This window comes from Oryzias latipes, chromosome 8 (genome assembly GCF_053564925.1).
Source record: "Oryzias latipes strain Hd-rR chromosome 8, Olatipes_Hd-rR_3.1".
Taxonomy (NCBI): domain Eukaryota; kingdom Metazoa; phylum Chordata; class Actinopteri; order Beloniformes; family Adrianichthyidae; genus Oryzias; species Oryzias latipes.
In genome coordinates this window covers 22166578-22187677 of record NC_136244.1, presented here as the reverse complement: position 1 = coordinate 22187677, position 21100 = coordinate 22166578, and the positions used below count along the sequence as shown (strand labels likewise).

Below are 21100 nucleotides of genomic sequence, written 5' to 3'. Positions count from 1 at the left end.
TTAAACTTATTTGTCTTTAACAAATATTTACTTCATTTTCAATTAAATATTCTCATCATCTGCAGAGAAAAAAAATCTGGAACATAAAGCTTGTAAACGTGTCCACTCGTTTTGCCACAAAATAGCAATAACTTCGCTGCATAGAAGGTCAATTACTGGACACTGAGGTAATTTGTAGAGAGGTATTAAAACCCGTTTCTTCAGGCAACTGTGATAAAGATCAAGAGGAAGCCACGTTGACTTAAAACCACCATGCAGAAACTCAGATGAAGTTACTTGTGCCCCTTGGTGGCTAACTCTTTTAGTTACAAGTTGTAATAAAAAAATTAGAGCCAGAAGTTATTCTTCTGTTTACTGCAAGGACATGCTGAGTGAAAAGCATCAATGCCATTGAAGAGACGGAAGGTCCTTGGAGCAAAGCATTTTTATTAAGTGTACAAAACAAGTGCAAAAATAGTGATTAAGAGCTACACAATGTAGGACTTGCCCTTCAAAAATTACAGAGTACAAGTTGAAATGCAGTACATGACGTGCTTCTCAAAGAGTGTGGTAAGAAAGGATTACAAAAAATGAACTTGAATTCACAGCATTTCATAAATATTAAGTGCAACTTCAGAAACAAAATGTCAGATTCAACAGCGTTCTCCCTTTTTCAAACTAGGCACGATATGAAGATTTCACAACAAAGACTGTCTGACATTCGCACTAATACATCACTTTGGCCCAGGTTCTATCAAATGTCTTAGGCTGTACGAACAAAACTGACCGCATGGGTTTGCACTGAACACCATGTGAAGATCTACAGAACGTTTCAGAGGCAGAGCTATTTCTAGAAGGTGCCATGTGTTCCTGTACTAAAGAAAATATAATAATCAGGTTGCATGCAATTATTTCTCTCACACCTGTATACTGATGAGTAGAAAGAAAGAAGTTTTTCTGATAGATGCAGCTTGTGGGAGGGACCTAAGTTCAACTGACACTAAGAGGATCATGGGAAATCGGAAGATGCAACTCTGGCACTAACAGCAGAATGGGATAATGAAGCATACTGACAACAAGCCTCAGCAGAAGGCATCTCAGGCTGTGGTGCAAATCAACATTAAAAAGGCACGCAGCTCGTGGTCGAGTGGATGAGTTAACTGAAACCCCCCAAACACTGCACAAACCTTCAACAAAGTGAGCCCAAGGTATCATCAGCTGCTTAGAGATCACATTTCCAAGACTGTTTGGGTTACAGTATGGAACACTTCTTTTGCTTCTTCTTCTCTGGTTCCTTTTTGGGTGGCTCTTGCTCCTTGTATGCATAAAAGCTGGAAAAACAGGCGGGAACGGCAATGGGCTCTCTGAGTGTGAGCATCCACCTTCCTTCACCATAATAGATCAACGAGCCCAGCTCCATCTCAAGCGGCTCCCCCTGCTGGCCCTCTTTCTGCAGCGCAAGGATTTGGAGCAGATCTACCCCCGTCTGAACGGGCTCTGTGCCCTCTGCGCAGCCCAGAGTGATGTGGGCGCGACTTCCCTGGGGCAGGGAGGCGGCTGCGGCGACGGCCGACTCCACCTCCTTCTCAGCATCAGCTGGCCACAGGAGAAGCTGCTCCTCGGTGAGGCTCACTCTGGCCCCCGCGGTGCGAGGGGTGACAAAGAGAGCAGTCAGCGACAGCTCAAACACCGACCCATAGGCACTTCTAACCGCCTGGAGAAAGGATTGAAAAGATTAATACAACAAAACCAACAACAACAAAACCTGAAAGGGCACAGAGCAACAAAATAAAATAAAATCAGTTCTTACTGGATTTTGTGCATACTCTTTGGAACCCTCTACTTTTCCATAGTTGCAGAACTTTGTGGTGCAGTGCAAAGTCCCATTGGCTTTGTAGTACTGCTCCAGATCCACCTCCTTCTCAGCTTTTCCTGTGACTTTAAATAAAAGATGAGATGCAAGTGAGTTCAAATGAAGGCATGACTTAATAGAGGAACCTTAGAGGAACTCACAGTCAATCAGGTGTTTCTTGAAGGCTTCCAGCGTGTCCAGAGTTTTCAGGAAGTCCATGGATGTGCACCGGATCTTCTCCTGCACCGCTGGCAGGAGAAACCAGCCAAAGTAAAGAGGAAGGGACAATTCCTCGTGCTGGACTTTCATTGCCTCCAGTTTGGCCTCGTCCAGTTGGCGCTTCGTCTTCTTTGCCAACTGTGCGACATCTAGTCTCCACTCAGTTTGTGGCTCCAGGAAGATCAAAACCAGGTTGTGCTCCTCAGCCATCTCCCACAAGCGGGCCACGCGGTCGTGGATGTGGTTGGTGTCATCCACCACTATTAGCACAGATGAGGCTCCGCCTTCCTTGCAGCAGGTGACCACAGCTTCATCCAGAGCTTTGTACCCCTCTGTGGACTGCTCTGGATTTTCTGGCTTTATGCCGTGGGCGTCGGCAGAGATCACAGAGCAGAGGTCTTTATAGGAATCTGCTATGGCACGGGCCAGAAAGCTCTTGCCGCTTCCTGGAAGGCCTCTGAGGACCACAAGGGTACGAGAGACTTTCAAGGCATCTTTGGTCTGCTCCTGATTCAAAAGGGCAAAAGACAGTGAGCCAGAAGCTGGAGCCACATCTTCCTTCTGAGCCTCTTTTGGTTCTGATTGAACACCTTCAGCTTGTGCTGGCTCAGCTGCCATTACAGAAGCAGACTGAGCATGGATTTCCTTTCCAGACTGAGCCGAGTCACCTTTTCCACCCTCAGCTGATCCCTCCTCTGACGCAGCAGCTTGTGCTGGCTTTTCTGAGGAAAGCTCTTCCCCCACTGCTGGTTCCTCCTTGGTCTCCTGTTTGGTGGATGGTTCTGCAGCTGGCTGCTGTTCCACAGCTTTTGAAAGCACCGCTTGCTCTTGCACTTCAGTTACCGGAGCTGGTTCTGCTGATTTCTCTGGCTCCGGTTCAGGAGCACCTTCTGCCAGATGAGTTTGTAAAGTCGGGAGCTCTGGATTGTTCTCTGGCACAGACGGTTGTTCGGCAGCAGCAACTGGGTCAGAAGCCTTTTCGGTCGAGTTATCTGGTTCAGATGGGGCCACCAACTCCACACCTTCTGACTTTTTGGCGTCTTCATCAACCAGAATTTCCGTATTTTCCTGGTTTTCTTCTGCAATCTGTCCTGCCACTTCTTCTTCAGCTTGATCATTTACTGGCGACTGCTCGGGAGCTTCGACAGCAGCTGCTGGTTTCTCAGGCTCCACTTTTTCCTCTCGATTTTCCATAACCGCCACCTCCTCTTGATTCGGAGCCTCCGGCATGTCTAAAACCTCACTCTTCTCAGTATCCATGCTTGTATTTGAAGCTTAGCGTCGCTCACCACCGTGTACCTTAAACACAGCCACAAAACCCAGCATTTACTGACAGTAAACTGCACAAACTAAAAAAAAAGAAAAGATCATATTTAAATCTCCATTTCCAGAATTTGTGCTCATCATTTTTTAAGCTAAAAAAGATTTAAAACAGGAAGTTGTGCAAGAAAAGGAGTTAAAAATGGGCCAAAACCACTTGCACAATGTGGTTTTTGACCCTTGAACTGAGCGCGTGAGGCTACAGAATTGATTTTTCTAGGTCTATGCAAACAAAAGGGGCGTGGTAAAAAAAGAAGCATTTTTTTAAGCATTTAATTTAGCAGCTTTATAGAAGCATTCGTAGGAGTTTGGACACCAAACCTCGCCTCCAGACAAAGGCTAATTAAGGAAATGCACGAGTGTTTATTGAATATAGTGACTTGCGAAAGCTTCCTTCGACAAATTAGAAAGATTAGAAGTTGCATATTAAAAAAGAGCCAAATGAAACTGTTTCTTAGAGAAAGAGGAAGAGCTAAAAAGGCGAATCCGTCAGGCGTAAAAGAAGACAGATAACGAAACTGAAGCACTATTTTCCAGGTTCCACAAATTAGTACAACCTAAACAAATTGAAATCAAATTTAACTTAAAAATATTAGTTAATAATAAAATAATATTTTAAACATTTGTTTTAAAGCGAATATTTTGGCTAATTTATGTTGGTTTGGTGCGGTGGGGAGTGGCGTGCACATTTAGCACGCGAGACAAAAACGATTTCTCCCCGCCAGGCGGACGCTCAGTCCTCTCTGCAACATCACAAAAAAAACACGCGAATAGTCTGGTTAACTTTAGTTAGCGTGGGAGAAATTAGTTAAACTGTTACCGTAACGAGCTAGCATCAACTGGACGTGCGCACGTGCTGTAGTAGCCTAGCATGTGAAAGGTTTTCTGAAACGCCGCTTACCAGTTGAGTAGCAGTGAAGCTGGAGGTGCTGCTGTGCTGACCACGTTATTGTCCCTCTGAATACAATGACAACGCGGCGCTGGCCGCAGACACGTTACTCTGACGAGGGAGGGGGGATTCAAATAAGAAAAAAAAAGGAAAACTCCCGGGAACGCGCAAGTGGGCAGGGCCAGGCACGCCCCTGCCAACCGGAAGTGGGCGGCACAGGAATATAAAATATTGTAAATAGTCATTTCTAATAAAAATACTAATAAATTAATAAAACATTTCATCTAATTTTTGAGACAAACTTGTTGTGGCTTTTGTTCAGGTCAAAGAAATTAACAGAAATGTGTATTTCCTTAGAATTTTACACGTTTACAGAAAGTTTATGTTTTTTAATGCATTTCATTGTCTGTTAATCCTGGGTTTTTTTAAATCAAAAAATTTCTTCAAATTGGTAAAGGAGTTATGGGTGTTCTTCATACAAATGTTCACAATGACACGAGAAAACACAGAAAAAGATTTCATCTCCTTCTGTTGAAACATCAGATTTTACTGCAGGGGTGTCCAAATATGTGAGGGCCAGCCAGTCAGCCTGCATTGTTAAACCCATTTGATAAAAAAAAAAAAAGAAAAAATACAAATGAACCATTTGATGAAACCATTTTGAAAGGGAATACTTTGTATAACACAAATATTTTCAAATACATCGTTTATCTAATTTACAATAAATTTCATATTTGAAGACCAGAACTGAAGTAATGAAAAAGTCTGTCTAAAAAAAAAAATCCACCATAAATGTGGTTCATATGAAATGCTACATATTAATATAAACTTATACATTGAAGTCGTGGAAACAGGAAAACGACACAAATCTGTATCTTCTTCAGAAGTAAAACCTCTGTGGTTTTGGTCACAGAAACCAATACATTTGTTTTTTTGGATCTGGCCATTAAGGCTCTGAAGGACAAGTAGCCACAGGCTGTTGTCACAGGTAAACTAGTGTAAAATGTAATTTAGCAAATCCATTTCAAGCAGCTTGTAGCTGGTACAATTTTGAACATGAGCTGCATTTAGCCCATGGGCCAGACTTTGGACATGCCTGTTTCAGGCTAACCCAATCATCTAAGATCTATACAAGAAAAACTGTTATTTGGGTGCAATAAAGATCTGTGATGTATTATTTATCGATTGCATGTCAACACTTAACCGGAGCCAAAAAGAATAAGAATTCAAAGCATTGGCGACCTACTACTGTATCTTTGATTGTGGATGCATTATTTCAATAATGATTTAAATAGGTAAAGCAGCCAAATGTTGCCTCACTTGAAATCCATTAGAGCCAACTGACTGTTAAATTCTTTTGAAAAATAGAGACTAAAAATCGTTCTCTAAAGAAAGGCCCTATATGCATAAATACATTTAATCACTAATGATTTTAGAACTCTATTTATAGAACGATAATTTACTTATCCAATTTTGGTGAAGCAGCTTCCCAACAGCTCATGCAAATGTTTAGATGTTACTTCTTCTATCAACCAGAATAATAACTGCAGCATCAGCAAGTCAAGAATTTTTTGAGGGTGTGGAAAAATGCTCAAATCAAAAATAGTGGTAGTTTCTGCTATTTTTTTTTTTTTTAAAAAAAGGTTCATGTTAAAAATAAACAAGCGCTGGTTCACAGGAAACTCAACACATGAAAATAAGCTCTGGTAAAGCACACCTGCTTTCATTGTTCCAAAATAATCTTCGCACACAACATACAAACAAGTGATTTGCACACTTACAGAGAATGTGAACCTGTTTTTAACCCTTGTGCATTGACATGTTCTCCCTACCATGACAAAGGTGGATAAAGGTGGAAAGATTTTATGTAATCCATGGACACCAGTGAAGATCCCAAATCATTGAAGAAAAAAGGTTCAGAGCACTGTCTAGTGGGTCTAGATGACCCAACTCCCAACGTTAAAGTGCCTAGGATAGCACAGGGGTTAAGTCAGAGGAATGAAAGAGAATGTTGAATTTTGAGATATGTACATTTCCAACAAAATAAATGTCCAGTGACACTTTGAGCATGACTTAATGGCAGTCAGATGCATGTAAATCTGTACATATCAGATCACAAATAACAGACAACCCACTGCAAGTGTCTCCTTCTCAAACTGTAATGGATTACATAAGAGTATATTGAAAGTAGCAGAAATGTTGTGACTTAAAAACTGTTTATTTATAACTTGTGAAAGTGGCCACTGAGCATAAAAGGTTGCACGCCTTTTTTTCTAAAATTACTACAGAGACAATATTGTGGCACAAATCTTTGCAAAATTCCAAAAGACAAGAAAAAAGTGAATTTTTGAGTCCTTTACGTAAACATTATTTCCACATCAGTTACCACTGAAGACTTGAGTTATAACTAAGATTTTAGTTTGCAGAATAAACTAAATAACAAAGACCAACTCTCAAGTTACATGTTTTTGTAGCATTTTTCTGATAATTGAGGATATTAATAATAAAAATTATATTTCTAAGTATTTCTTTATTCAAATCTTAGTGAATCAGGAGCAGACAGAAAATTTTGACATTTTGAAAAAGATTGTAGAAGCTACAATGTTGATGACGGTCATTTCTTTGCATTGTACCACTGAAGAAGTCTTCACTTTCTGATGTGTTGCTTTGCTTCTTCAAGAGCCTGCAATCACAAACTTTAGAGTTAGAATTTTTTAAAAAGTAAATAACTGAAATCAAGTAAAAGCAGAGGGAACCTTTTGGATGGCATTCAGGGCAGAGTCATCATCTTGAAGTCTGGCATGAACTAAAGCCGTTTCAAAATGGGACACTGACGATTTGAAATTTCCAAGCCTCACTTTAAAGAGAAAAAAAGTAAACTATAGTCAAACATAAAGTATTTACAATGTAATAATTCCAAAAGATGAAGATCCTTTACATTCTGACTGTGCCATCAGAACACTGGCGTTCATCTTCCACTTTACATCTGGGATCTCAGCTGCCTCGGCAACAGAAAGGATGGCGTATTCTTTGGCTTCTTCATAGCGATGAAGCTGCAAGTAAAAACAGCCGATCTCATGCAACAACCAGACTTTCTCCAAACCACTGGGGACCAAAGGAATCCTCTTCTTCCATCTGAATGTTGAATGGAAATAACCATAAATATTCAGTCTTATTTCACAAAATAGTTTTTTTTTTTTTTTTACTTACAGCTCAATTGCTTCTGCAAAGTTTCCACTTTGAGCATATGTTTGCCCTAAGTTATCTAGAGCCCTGGATTTTGCTTCTGGAAGTTTGCTGTTGGTAAAAAAAAAAAAAGATTTTTTTTTGTTGTCTGTTAAAAACAGTTCCATCTATTTTTGTGGACTTTCCTCACCATTGCTCTGCCAAATCAAGCTCCTTTTGATGATGCTCCAAGGCCTTGTCCAGTTCTCCTTGGTAAAGCAAAGCGTTTCCAATAGAGCTGTGCAAACTGCCCAGAAGCAGCTTTTTATGGGGAAACTCTGTCTTTGACCGCCTCTCTACAAACTTCAGGACTCCTTTCGCCTTCTTGAGGCTATTTTCTGCATTTCCAGATTCCAGCGCTAAAATCCAAAAGAAAAAGTATATTTTTTCCTCTAAAATGACCAACAGGAAATATTGTTGACCGGATGTACCTGCATCTATTTCTCGGAGGGTCTTCAGCGGGAACTCCTTAAACTTAGAAGTCGTGGAATGCTTAACCTCCTGATGCTGAGGCTTCTTTTCTTGGGGGGCGACTATATTTTCTTGGTTACAGATCTCTATATAGGTCTCAATTGAAACGAGGCTGTCCTGAATTATGTCTTGTACTTGTTCTCCACTCTTTGTCTTTTCCTTCATCAAATCTGCAGATCATTGAATTGAAAAAAACCCCCCAAAGGATTAACAAGAGAACTTTGTCTTGTGTGAAACTGAAGTGCAGGGACTTGATCCGCACAGTACCTTCATCTTTCATCAGGTCTTCAAGAAACTTTTTATGGTCGACAAAATCCCCCATCAGATGTTTGGTTGCCTTCTCGATCCTGAAGGACTTTGGAGCCTCATTTTTCTCCTCTTCCATCAGATTCTCAACGACACTGATTGGCCGTAACCTCTTAACAAGTTACAACAGCATAAAGGAAGAGTGTCATTAACATGACATGCAGCAAGATGCAACTCCTTTTCAGAAAATAAAACAAACAAACATACTAATATAGTCATCTTCTTTTTTGGAGTCGTCAGCTTTAAAGAAAACAGCATAAAAAAGCAGGTGGTTTTTGTGCTGTTGATTTGATAAGAAAAAAAAAATGTCATTGTGCAAAAAGTAGTATAATCAAAAGTACTACTTAGTCTTTACTAAAAGTGAGGCAGTATACTGGAAGTTTATTTATACTTTCTATAAACATAAATATACTAACTTAAAATGTTCCAATTTAGTCTAAAGAAATATAAAGGAGCTGCAACTTGCAGTTTCGGTTTTGTTTAACTTTTTATTTATTTAAGTTTTTCCATGTATGTTTATGTGTCAAATAACTGAGTAAAATGGTGGAAAAAGGTTTAGTTTTACTTTCAGAGTGATTCATTATTTTTTAATGTTTACAGTTTTTATATTGTGTTAAATCGGATTCTGCACCATTGTGTGATGTTTATAACTGATAGTAAAAGGAGAGTAAAAGATGACGGTGCATCAAAGTCAAAGTGTAAAGTTAAATTACACATTTAATTACAGTAAATCTGCTGCAGCAGGAGGATCTTATTTGGCACAGGATGCCACAGGATTTATTTTGACAGGAAATTGCATGTGCTGCTGTCAAAACTAAAATAAGTTAAAGTGCAAATAAATGGCCACCAAAGCATAAAGTGTATTTTCTAAAATGTGTAGTGGTACTCGGTGGCTCTCTGGGGTTTGGTCCATGAGAAATAGGCCCAAATGGCTCTTTTAGCGTTAAAGGTTGCAGACCCCCGATCTGTAGTATAATTGTTATACTTGTACTTCATAAAATACACCTCAAGTGTACAAATTTTTCAATCTTTAAAACTCACCGCCTCCTCATTCTCAAGAAATGACAAGTCTCCTCCAACCTTCAGTTTGACATTGGTGGAATCTGCAGGAAAAAAAAAGATTAAAGTGCAATTTATGTTAAAAAAAATTATTTTATATTAGGAAAAGTTTTTTTGAAGTTCCTTATTACCACCAACTGCGTTTTTAATGGCCTCCTGAGCTTTCTTGATACCCAGCGTGAAGCACTGCATCTGCGTGCGAATGCTTTGTCCTCTGTGGTAAAACACCAACGAAAATTCAAATTCTCCCATGTAGAACAGAACTTTAGCTTTTTGGTAGACCCCCTGAAAAAATAAATAAAAAGTAAAGCTCCACTCGGCCTTCAGGTGGGACCTTTGCATCGGCGGTTACCTCAGGAAAGGACTTGTCATGTTTGAGGGACAGCTCAGCATCCCTCAGGGCGTTCTGGAGTTGACCCGTGTTTAGATAACAGTTGGACCGTCCGATCAAGCATTCCTTATCCTCTGGTTTTAAATCTAATATCTATAGTTTGTTAAAAAAACAAAACAAAAAAAGAAGTTAAAGAGCATTTTTTTAAAGGTGAAACAAGACAAAAGTTCCAAACCCACCGCAGTGAAGCTGCTTTGGGCTCTTCTGTATTCCCGCTTGTGCAGCAGCTGCTTTCCAGCAGACACCAAAGTTGAAAAACTCTGTGGCCTTTTCTGTTGGAGGTCTTCTCGAGTCTCCGACATGTTTTCTCCCCCAAGATGTAGGCAACATGTGTCCCTTGGTATCCTAGCAACTGCACCAACAAAGCAAAGGGGTGCCCTCTTGTGTTCAATGTGTGCAACAATAAACGATACTGCGATGAAGACAGGACAAGCAGAACAAGAGGAAGAAATGATGCAGGGGAAACCCGGAGAAGGCCAACTTTATTGACACAGCTGGTTTTATTCACAGGTGAGGATTTGGTTGTTTCACCAGAGAGGGCAAAACCTAAGTAAAGATAAGGACACTCTTCATTTCTTCAACAAGAGGTAATATTTTATGGTTACAGTAACCACTGGGCCAAAATTTCAGAGACAGCAGCTTAAAAAAAAAACCTCACATTATTGAACCACTTTGTCAAATCCCATTGATGGCATCATCACAGTCAGGCAGCATCACCCACTTTAGCACAACTGTGTTGCTTTGTTTTCAAGCAGAAATAAATGGCGTTTTTGAAGCTTCTTATGCAGCAGAGGAGTGCGTGTATCCGATGCCTTTTGTTGATCAGAAATCAAAATGACAATAAATATACATAAGAAAATAAAAAATAAAAAGTGAAAAAAAGAAAGGATTACCTGACATTACAACTCAACACTTTACATTCCAGCAACATGTACATTGCAGCAATTAGTGAATGGCAACAAAGAAAAAACTAGTGGAGGACTTTGCTGGCATCAACGCTGGCGCAGATGTTTCCATCGTCATAGTGTGTAGTGGCTGTGCTTTTTGTGTGTGTGTGTGTGTGTGTGTGGGGGGGGGGGGGGGGGGTCCTAGAGGTCCAGCTGTTCTCTGAATTCAAACAGAATCCAGCGATCCTATAGGCTATAGAGGCAGTTCTCATTCAAATTCAAAGCCCCCACTGGATGTGTGACAGACGCCTACAAGATCCATGATTTCTTTTTCAGAAAGCATCGATCAAGTGTCTACCTTTCACGCGCAGAACACTCTGCAAAATAAAAGCTTTCTAAATTTGCAGTCACATCTCAAAGAGTTTCCCTAAGATGGCACTTTTGAACGGATCTGTAAAAGCTGGGATAAAATAGCTGCAGGACCTCTCCTTCATCATAGAAATCCAGAGGTGAGGTTTGGGCCAGTGCTTTCTAGCCACCACTGATTTTCCAAGTGGTTCTGGAACGGGGAACGCTGAATCCGAAACCAGCAACGCTCATAACCCACTGATGCCGTTGCTGGAACGGGCTATAAATCAATGGCTGCATGTGGTCGCTGGGTTGCATTCAGCGGATGGCATAGACGGGAATCTGGAGAGCAGTCAGTAAGTCAAAACCGATGTGGAGCTGATGGGTCGACACTGCCGAAAAGTCCTGATTCAGTAAAGATATAGGTTGACGTGTTCTCCAATTAACCAAACTGGAAGAAGAAATTTCCAGGTCCAGATGCTGCACAGGAACAAAACAAAAAGAATCCATTTCAGATTCTAAAATATACCCACATAGCAGAAATACTGATAGTGTTTTTTTATTTCATAAACAAGATAGAAATTACCTTCAAAACTAAAACCTCCTGGGCCTCCAAAAAAAGCCTTGAAAATGTTGTTAGCGTCAAAATCTGGAAGAGACAGAACAGAAGAACGATTCGTGAGACTCACTCCTCTGCTGCATAAGAAGCTTCCCAGAGTCCACCGCCGACACTGACCTCCCATGTTCATGCCGTCATCCTCAAGATCCTGCCCGCTGTCGTAGCGAGATTTCTTCTTAGGGTCGGAAAGCACGCTGAAAGCCTCCCCCACTTCTTTAAACTTTTTCTCCTCTTCCTTTTGCAGCTCTGGGCTGGCTCCGCTGTGGCGATCTAAAAGGGAGAAAAAAGGAAACAGCGTTTCGTTTCGTAATCAAGTTCCACCGGGGCTAATTCTAAGGCCGGGAGAAATCAACAACCTGGGTGGTGTAACAGCGCCCGTTTGCGGTAGGCTTTTTTGATCTCATCCTCTGTGGCGTTCTTTTCCACGCCGAGTATTTTGTAGTAATCTTTCCGCTTGCTCTTCTTCAACTCCAGCTGAGCAGTTTTCAAAAGATGCTTGTGTTCTAAAGAGAAAAAAGAAAGACAAAAAAAGACAAATTATTTCTTTTGTGGCTACATTTAGCCAAGAGCTTCCAGGGACAAACACTGACAGGTTTTAGGTTTTACCACGTACAAGCATAAATTTGGGAAGGATGCTGTTATATCACTTCTACAGACACACTCCTCACTGTGAACAAAGCACTCTCACCTTTTGTCTTTTCTGTCTGGTAAACCTTCTCGTAGTCTCTCACTGCCTCTTCATACAGCTCTGTGTCCATGTAGCTGCAACACATTTGGTTCATAGTCTTTTACTAACAAATATCAAACACGAACAAAAGAACAATAACTGACATTTTTCTATCGCCTGATAGGGTCCAAAATCTGCTTGGAACATAACTGTAAGCCTGTAGAAAGCATCATTTTCATTGAACATACCACTGTGCTCTCCTTAAATAGGCCTTGATGTAGGTCTCATCCAGTTTGATGGCCTTTGTGCAGTCTTCAATGGCCTGATCTAGTTTCTTCAGCTTGGAAGGGAAGAAAAACAGTGGAAATTAGAACAAGAAAAGGGTAGATATGGAAGAAAATGAAGTCTTACTGATGTGAAAGAGGAAAACATCCACCAAGCATCCAAAAATCTTCTTGTTCTCTTGCTGAAAGTTTAAAATCTTGAAGATGTAGGTCATGTTACTCACCTTAGATCCCACAGTGGCTCTGTTACAGTACAGCTTTGCGTTAGTCTTGATGTTGTTGGGGTCTATTGTTAATGCCTCAGAGTAAAGCTCATAGGCTGCTTCAAAGTTTCCATCTTTAAACGCCTTGTTCCCTTCCTCCTTCTTGGCTTTTAGTGCTTTGGCATCCTGGGAATGAAAGAGAAAAAAGGAAACCAAATCTATAGAGTGCTTAAAGCTAATGTAGAAGTAAACTCATCTAAAACATGCTTTCTTATGCCTCACATTGACATTTTAAGATAGTAGTTTGTGAAAACTCTTGTTTGATTTACTAACTCTGCATGCTAGGCGAGCTTTATCGTGATCGGGAGCCATGCGCAGGGCCTGGACGAAGAACTGGACGGCTTTATCGATGCAGTCCTCATAGTACAGGCAAAGGCCACGCACATACAGAGCGTCTGCATTCGTGGAGTCCATTCGCAGAATGTCACTGATTTAAAAGAGGGGGGGGGGGGGGGGGGAATACAAGAAATTTTATTTCTGTTTAACATAAACTGATGGTTTTATGACCACACGTCTTACCTGGCCACTGACTGGGCCTCTGGGTATCGTCCCAGCAGGGCTAAACACTCGGCTTTCAGTATCTTGAACTTGTGACAAGCTGGGGCTGACTCTAAGGCACGATCCATGCAAAAGACAACCTTAAGAGAACACAAACACTCAGTTTGTAGCATTGCGGTAATCACTGTGTCAGACGAAAGGAAAACAAATAGGACAGAAAATGATCGGGGGGGCTCACCATTCTGAAGTCTCTTTTCTCAAAACCAATTTCTGCCATTCTCTCATACTCCAGAATGGATTCAGCATTCTTCACCTGCCAAAGGAAAGGCTGGTATTCAGTGACAATGCTTAGAACCTAACAGTAGGTATGCAACTGCCCTGTGCTCTTGCCTTAACCAGTTCTTCCAGATCATGCTAGGACTGCACAGAGATAATCTGCTGCCATTTCATTGAGAATTCAGCTCAACTCGACGCCTTCTAATGCTGTCTGTCGTGTATTTGCAGGTTCTGAGTCAAAGCTTCTCTCACCTCCTGCTGGGCCTGACCGTTTTCCAGCTCCAGCTCTAAAACCTTCTGGAAACAACGTCGGGCAGCCATCGCATTGCCCAGGGACAGGTGGCATTTGCCCTCCCGCAGATGCCCCTGTATGAAAAGGATCAGAGATTATCACTTCTAAAATAGCTTAGAGAATATAAGACAAACAATACCTCTTTTTTAAACGTATGAGAACAAGACTTTATAAAGTTCTGCACGTGTAGCATTCCAACAAACAACTGATCTAGTTTACAGATGCTGCATCAAATCCAACAACTAAAAAGTAAGACTCTAAAGCGGAGAGCAGCAAAGTCCCGTCTTGGAGGATCCGTTTCCTCACCGCTATGTCAGACCCTTCTGCTCTAATCATTGATTACCTGGATCAAACGTGTTTAGCCTGCAAAGGTTTGATTTGTAGCAAATGTTACTCAGTGGCCTTTGGGTAGAGTGTCCGCCTTGAGACTGGAAAGTTGTGAGTTGAAATTTCCAGCCGAGTCATCCCAAAGACTTAAAAATGGGACCCAAAGTCTCACTGCTTGACACTCAGAATTAAGGGCTCAATAGTGGGGGTTAAACCCCCAAACAATTCCAGAGTGTGTCTGCAGCTCACCGCTCCCCCAGGGGATGGTGGGCAGGTCTTTTTGGAATCCTGGGGTTCTAGTAGACCGACCTAGCTTAGGGATTTTAAAGCAAATGCGAGTAGTCTTTGGATTTCTATTCATATTAACATTTATTATAGTTCATATTCACAGTGTAATGCGGAGAACTAATGGGACTTGAACTTTAGAACTCTGGCCACACAGAACTGCAGCCTTACTTTGTGTTAAAGATTCCCAACGGAGCAACCAAGATCTTCCAAGAACCAAGAACATTCACCTTGACAGAATCCAAAAATAGTTACCAGATGGTCAAACATGTACAAATTTCAGGGACAAGAAAAAAACTTTTTTTCTCGAAACAGATAAAGATGATTAAAAATGCGTGTCCAAAAAGATTCTCCCTCCATAGTACTTCATCAACAAATGTGAGGCATTTTTTATACATCTGTAATAGCAAAATCTCTATGTTCTTGTAAATCTGGAAATGTGTAAAATCTACAGACAACAAGAGAAGAATATTTTAGGTGCCAACAGACTAATAAAGCACTAAAACCCACTGTAGATGCTTTCAAAGGCAACTCCAAGCAACTTATCTGTGTTTTTGTTCATTATTCTCTGTGCAAACACTAAGTTTTTTTGAAAAGTTTTTGATGTTTTGTCTCTTTCTTCTGACAGCATTTTTGGGAAAGGAGACACATTAAAAAATTCTAATATGCTTTTGAGTTTAAATGGATAAATAATAGATAATACCGTATTTTCCGGACTATAAGTCGCTCCGGAGTATAAGTCGCACCAGCCCAAAAATGCATTATAAAGTAGAAAAACACAGATAAGTCGCACTGGACTATAAGTCGCATTTTGATGGGAAATTTATTTGACAAAATCTGGGACCAAGAACTAATAACTTTCACAACCTCATATGACACAATCATAGCAGACTGTTTATCTCATAATTTCACAGTAATTCTTTCTCAAACTTATTTATTTATTCTTTTCATGAAGCTTTCATTGGCCAACTAATACTCTGTTTTCATCCTGTATTTGTAGAAACAGTTGTCATTTTTATTGCATTTCTGAATCTATGAAATCATTGGAAAATAGAATATTATGTTGTTAGCCTTCAAGATCTTACTGTAAAAAAAAGTTTGCTGATTCTCTGAGTCACTTAATATACTCTTAACACTCAACATACCTCATACATCAAATTGACCCAGGAACATCATCTCTGTTCCTCACAAATGAACATAACAGGAGGTTTAACAATGTATTTATTTCAATTTATTTCTAATATAAGTCGCTGCGGAGTATAAGTCGCACCCCTTGCCAAACTATGAAAAAAAGGGCGACTTATAGTCCGGAAAATACGGTATGTAGTCAAATAATCATTTGAGATGAATAAGTCATATTTGACAGTCAATACATATCAATCCATTTTGTTATGAATCAGTTGAAAACAATAAGCCGTGTAATTCCGCTTAGAATTACACCGTCACTGGCACATATTACCCGAAATAAAAACCTAATGCGAATGAACACTTTAGAAAGACTATTTATGAATTCACTGTGCTGCCATGATAAAAGCGTTGATTATTTCTAACTAAATTTGAAATGACATTCTTTAAAAGTATATTTTTGTCTATCGAGTGACCCCTGATGCCCACTAGTTTTTCATAGACACTACTGGGAAATTTTCAGTGCACTCAGTTTTGGAATTGTAGATTCGAAGAGCTCTACGAAACGGCAAACGCACTATACAGCCCACTAAGTAGTGCATGAATTTAGGCACATCCCCTGTACTGAAGCAACGTCTGCAAGCGTCATGCCTGGGAGATGTATAACACAAAAGCAGCACATTCCTGAAGTGTTTCCCTTTGAGTTAATAACATATGCATTTCAGTGTTTTATCGTCTTACTTACTCTGCCAATTCTATGTTAAAGCTACATGACAGGTTGACGTGTGCGAGTTTAACTTCTTGAAGCTCCTTATTAGTGTTTTTGTTAATTATTCTCTGTGCAAACACTGAGTTTTTTTAAAAGTTTTCTGTGTTTTGTTTCTTTCTTCTGACAGCATTTTTGGGAAAAGAGACACATTGAAAACCTTTGTGTCTGCTAAATCCAAGGACCATTTAGGACTTTCGTCAAACTCAGGGGGAGCGACACCCACCTTGACAAAGTTGCCGTCTAGCCGCACCGCTTGCTGAGCGTCCTCTAAAGCCTCTCTGTACCGACACAGCATCATTAGTGTTGCCGCCCGGTTTCCATAGTAACTTGGATTTCTTGGACACATATCTGAACATGAAAATAAATGTCATCAACATTTTTGATTTTCCAATTAATAGAGTGAGATTTTATGAGATCCAGAGAGTTAAAAAAAACTTTACTTACCAATAGCCTTGGTGTAATAGTTGAAAGCCTCAGCATAATCCTTTTTCACATAAAAAGCATTGCCTTGCTCTTTGAAGCCCTCCGCTTCTCTGGGTGGAGGTGGACAGAAAACACAAAACAGTCATGACAACGTGGGGACAGCAAAGGGCAAAGTATTTGAGTTTGATTTGCAACTTCCCTGGTTCTAAATGATCATGTGTATTTAAATAAAAAGCAAGCACAGAAAGTGTGTTCAAGCACTTAGGAGGGTTATGAAGAAGAGAAAGCTACACTTGGAAACAGCCTAAACAACATGGCAAAACACGTTGCTATTTTGTAAAGCAGGCGGAGGAGCAGAGCCAGGAACATATGACACCATGCAATGTGCTTCAGCCATTACTTTTTTTGGAAGGCGTCCATACTTCAACCGATGACAGCGAATGAATGGCATCATATGGCATTAAAAAAATAGTAAAAAGATGACAGTCACGAAACGACGTAAGAAAAAAACGTTCGAGGAGGTCTAACCACCACCACGGTAAATATAATTTTACAGCTGTAGCGGTGGATTTGCAAAAAACAAAAAAACAAAAACAAAACAGACAGGAGCTGGCCAAGCGCAGTGCAACCGGGCTTTCCAAATTTAGCTAAACAGGAGGAGCACTTAGCGCGTGCTACCTTTAGCTTTCAAAGTACGACAAGCTAATTAACATGACGTGGACATTGTTTTACACAAAACAGCAAAACATTTCTGTTGTGACCACTGACAAGAAACCTTCAAGAACCCACACCTTTCCAGTTCCTCGTCGCTAAGCAGTTCCATGTCAGGCTCCGTGTTCACAGCATCACAGTTTTCCGTCGCCATTTTGCCGTGACTGAGGGTGGGCGGGGCCTCGGACTGCAGTTCTTACGTAGGGTGTAAACAGGAAGTAACCGTCGAGGGAAGGGAACCTGTTTTTGCTGTTAATGATATTGTAAAAACGGAGGCTTTTTATAATTGGCGAACGTGCGGTAATGTTTCGTTTATACATATTTTTTTCTTTTAACGCCCAGGACCAATCAATAGATAAGAATAAAGCAGTGTTGTCCTGTATTTATTCAGAGGCTAATGCTAAGCTAATTGTTCTTGAACGAAACCACACAGACAGACATGTTAGCATTGTTTCTTGTTACCATTGATTTAATCCTACGTCTTTTTTGTCATCATACTGTCTTAATGTTACCTTTTTGAATAGTTTGGTGTCTCTTTTCGTGTTTATGTGCCATATTTTATGTTTCATAGTACGGCTTAACATCGGTTTGGTCCAGACTCTGTTGATGATTTCTTGCTCGTCTTGTTGTATGTTCTTTATGCAACAGCATAAATACTGGGGGTTTGACGATTCGTTTACATTCGATGTGTGGTTCATAGTCGATATTGGTTAATTTTGAACGATCCGATTCCCTGACGTAATCGATCCAGGACATCTTTAGCCAAAACCTCAACCAGTGTGCCTCAAAGAGAAATACCTGGGTACTGATCAGTGTAGGTGAAGTTTTCCAGATCCCTTGTATTTCTTGCAAGATTAAGTGTAAATTAAATATATGTACAAACAAACAATTAAACAAGAATTAATGGCAAATCCATTCACATTTTAGCTTCATAAAGTTTAGACCACTGTTGTTTTCCCACATTTAAATAATCTAAATAAACATTATTAGAACATTTTAGGTATTTTTTATTTTAGGCAAAGGCTAAAACTCAGCATTGAAAGTCTTTGGGACATTTATAATGGGCTTGTGTTTTCAGACAGGAGCGTGAAGACTTGTCATGGGGAAAAGCTGTAAAGTTGTGGTGTGTGGTCAAGCTGCAGTTGGAAAAACTGCCATACTAGAACAGCTGTTGTATGCCAACCATGTTGCAGGTACCTCAAAATGTTTGTTTGTTTATTTGCTTAAACATCTTACCCTTTAGTAATATCTAAGCATATCACAAATATGAAGCAAAGTCCAAACTATAATTGGGCTTTTTTTGTTTGTTTGTTGTTTTTCAAAGAAGTAAAGCAAAGTGCAGATGTGTCGATTCTGTACAGAATGGTCAAATTTTTTTTTTTTTGTGATTAGACATTTAAAATATTCAGGAATTGATCTTTCCTGCATATTTTTTTGGCCATTTTTATCTATTTGATCAGGTTCGGAGCCAATGGAGACCCTGGAGGACATCTATATTGGCTCCATAGAAACAGACCGTGGCACCAAAGAGCAGGTGCGCTTTTATGACACTCGTGGACTCCGCGAGGGGCTGGAATTTCCCCGGCATTACTTCACTTTTGCCGACGGATTCGTGCTCGTCTACAGCATTGACAGCAAAGAGTCGTTTAAGCGAATGGAGGCGCTTAAGAAGGATATTGATCGTCAAAGAGACAAGAAGGAGGTGAGAGCATAAACAGGTTTGTCGCGGTGAGGTGATATTGTCGGTGTGAATTTAATGCGGTTATATTGACCCACAGGTGACAATCGTTGTGCTGGGAAATAAACTGGACAAGCCAGACGAGAGGAGAGTTGACCCCACCTATGCCCAGAATTGGGCGAGAAATGAGAAGGTCCGTCTGTTTGAAGTGTCGGTGGTAGACCGTCGCACACTCATCGAACCCTTTGTTTATCTGGCCAGCAAAATGACTCAACCACAGAGCAAGTCCACATTCCCTCTCAGTCGCAATAAGAACAAAGGTGGGGGTTCGACTGACAGTTAAAATGATCCTCAAAGGTGAGGAGGGGGTGTGTGTGAAAGGGAAAGCAGGTTTTTTAGGTTCTGGAAGGGAGAAAAAGACCGAAATACTGCTGTGATATTTATAACCAGTGAGTGCTGTCATATTTGATTGATCACTATATTTGCTGTCAAAGTGAAAAACAATGAAGAAAAAAAAATCTGTTGGTGTAATTTAAGTTTCTGAGAATCATGGTCAAACTATTTCACTTGGAGCTTTGCTTGAATCATAGATTTAGGCCTAAATGTTCTTTATTTTCTTACAATATATCTTTTGATTTAGTCTTGGGGAGCTCATCAACTTATCATGCTTAAAGCCAATTTCTGAGCTGTATTTGTGCACAATTGCTTGAGGTGTGTGCACATTCACACTACATGATCCCCAGGACTGAAGGAAGAATGGCAGCCGGATGGCAGCGGGGCGTGTGGGTCAAGACGTAAAGAAACGTTCCTAGTTATGTAGGTGGAGTTTCGTTACACTCTCCATGTTCCTTGCTGAAATTTATTGCCGGATGCTGATGAGTGATGACTGACATTCCTTACTGTAAAAAGCTTTCTGTACAGAATGTATTTTTCTTTTTAAAAGCTGAATGTTGCTGCAGACTCTGTTGTTTTGGTTGTTCCCTGTAAAACACACAAAGAATAAGACAACATTTTGATCCATGTGACTGTTTATCTGCGTCAAACTACGTGTATCAGGTAAAACCAAGCTCTATATTTCGTCCAATCACTGAAGATTTTTATCAGGTTGCATAAATAAATCAGATCTGGTAAAGAAATGATGCATTTTTATGTTGGAGTGTTTTCTTTTAAATATTTTGTGACAAGTTATATTGCTTGTTATATATTGATCAGTCGAAATGTTTGCACGCTTTGTAAACAAATGAAATATTTGACTGTGGCTGACAAAAAATCAGTTTGGGCTGTAACTGATCACATTTTTATTGATTACCCAAATGCAGATGTGTGACCTGATCGCAAGTGGGTCAGGGGCCTGGGGTCGTCTGCCCGTGGCAGGTGTTTCGCCCGTGGCCGGTTGTTGGCGCGTGGCCTGGCCCCCCGGGGGTCGACGCCGCAGTCACAGCAGGGGTTAATGGGTTCACTTGGGTGGGTTTATTTAATTATTATTATTATTATTATTATTATATTAATTATTTTATTATTATTATTAATATTTTATTATTTATTTATTTTTTGGGGGGGGCCTGGGGGGGCAGTGTGCTAGTCCTTAGGGGGGCCAGGGTATGAATGGTGGGGCTGGACCCCCTGCCCCCCCGTTCTGGCGCCGGGACCCTTCCTCGCTGGCTGTCTCTCGGCGCCGCGAGGCTCTGGCCTCCAACTGCGGCTGGCTTGCCGTTTCTGGCTGCCCGGCCGCTCTGGGAGGGGGGGCGCCTACCGCGGCCGGCTGGGGGGCCGGTCGCTCGGGGGAGCCTTCTCCCCCGGTTGTGCCCATCCGCCCGCTCCTCCCCGCTCTCACCCAAACAAATATTGCACATAGGGCTCCGGGAACTGGATGGGAGGGGTATGCTGGCGGGGCTCACTGGGGATGCCCCTCTCTGGGTTCTAGTTGGCACCCGCCC

At 40.9% G+C, this 21100-nt stretch overlaps 4 protein-coding genes across 7 annotated transcripts; 1 reads left to right on the top strand and 3 right to left on the bottom strand.

Annotated features, from left to right (window-relative positions):
• Positions 1–406: 406 nt before the first annotated feature.
• cnp (2'',3''-cyclic nucleotide 3'' phosphodiesterase) lies at positions 407–4457 on the bottom strand. Its single transcript, XM_004071286.5, has 4 exons — positions 4272–4457; positions 1993–3349; positions 1790–1917; positions 407–1693 (listed from the first exon to the last, which is right to left on the bottom strand). Exons 2-4 carry the CDS (start codon positions 3308–3310, stop codon positions 1232–1234), a joined length of 1908 nt encoding a protein of 635 aa, XP_004071334.1. The 5' UTR covers positions 3311–3349; positions 4272–4457; the 3' UTR covers positions 407–1231.
• A 1410-nt stretch (positions 4458–5867) lies between these two features.
• On the bottom strand, positions 5868–10179 carry odad4 (outer dynein arm docking complex subunit 4). Its single transcript, XM_023957427.2, has 11 exons — positions 9891–10179; positions 9673–9804; positions 9452–9605; positions 9303–9364; positions 8223–8373; positions 7916–8125; positions 7636–7843; positions 7470–7556; positions 7198–7394; positions 7016–7116; positions 5868–6942 (listed from the first exon to the last, which is right to left on the bottom strand). The coding sequence occupies exons 1-11, from the start codon at positions 10011–10013 to the stop codon at positions 6907–6909; spliced, it is 1461 nt and encodes a 486-aa protein (XP_023813195.1). The 5' UTR covers positions 10014–10179; the 3' UTR covers positions 5868–6906.
• dnajc7 (DnaJ (Hsp40) homolog, subfamily C, member 7) lies at positions 10177–17705 on the bottom strand. Its single transcript, XM_004071287.5, has 14 exons — positions 17566–17705; positions 16796–16884; positions 16575–16699; positions 13806–13919; positions 13516–13590; positions 13299–13417; positions 13053–13206; positions 12741–12905; positions 12481–12572; positions 12254–12327; positions 11922–12068; positions 11683–11835; positions 11533–11595; positions 10177–11426 (listed from the first exon to the last, which is right to left on the bottom strand). The coding sequence occupies exons 1-14, from the start codon at positions 17637–17639 to the stop codon at positions 11389–11391; spliced, it is 1482 nt and encodes a 493-aa protein (XP_004071335.1). The 5' UTR covers positions 17640–17705; the 3' UTR covers positions 10177–11388.
• On the top strand, positions 17656–20299 carry nkiras2 (NFKB inhibitor interacting Ras-like 2). 4 transcript variants are annotated; one of them, XM_004071290.4, is made up of 5 exons: positions 17666–17785; positions 18134–18299; positions 18568–18678; positions 18946–19187; positions 19264–20299. In XM_004071290.4, exons 3-5 carry the CDS (start codon positions 18585–18587, stop codon positions 19504–19506), a joined length of 579 nt encoding a protein of 192 aa, XP_004071338.1. In that variant the 5' UTR covers positions 17666–17785; positions 18134–18299; positions 18568–18584; the 3' UTR covers positions 19507–20299. The 4 variants fall into 4 exon arrangements, with proteins under 4 accessions (XP_011476245.1, XP_004071337.1, XP_004071338.1 ...); XM_011477941.3 differs by having other exon boundaries at positions 18564–18678; XM_011477943.4 differs by lacking the exon at positions 18134–18299 and having other exon boundaries at positions 17656–17785.
• Positions 20300–21100: the final 801 nt, after the last annotated feature.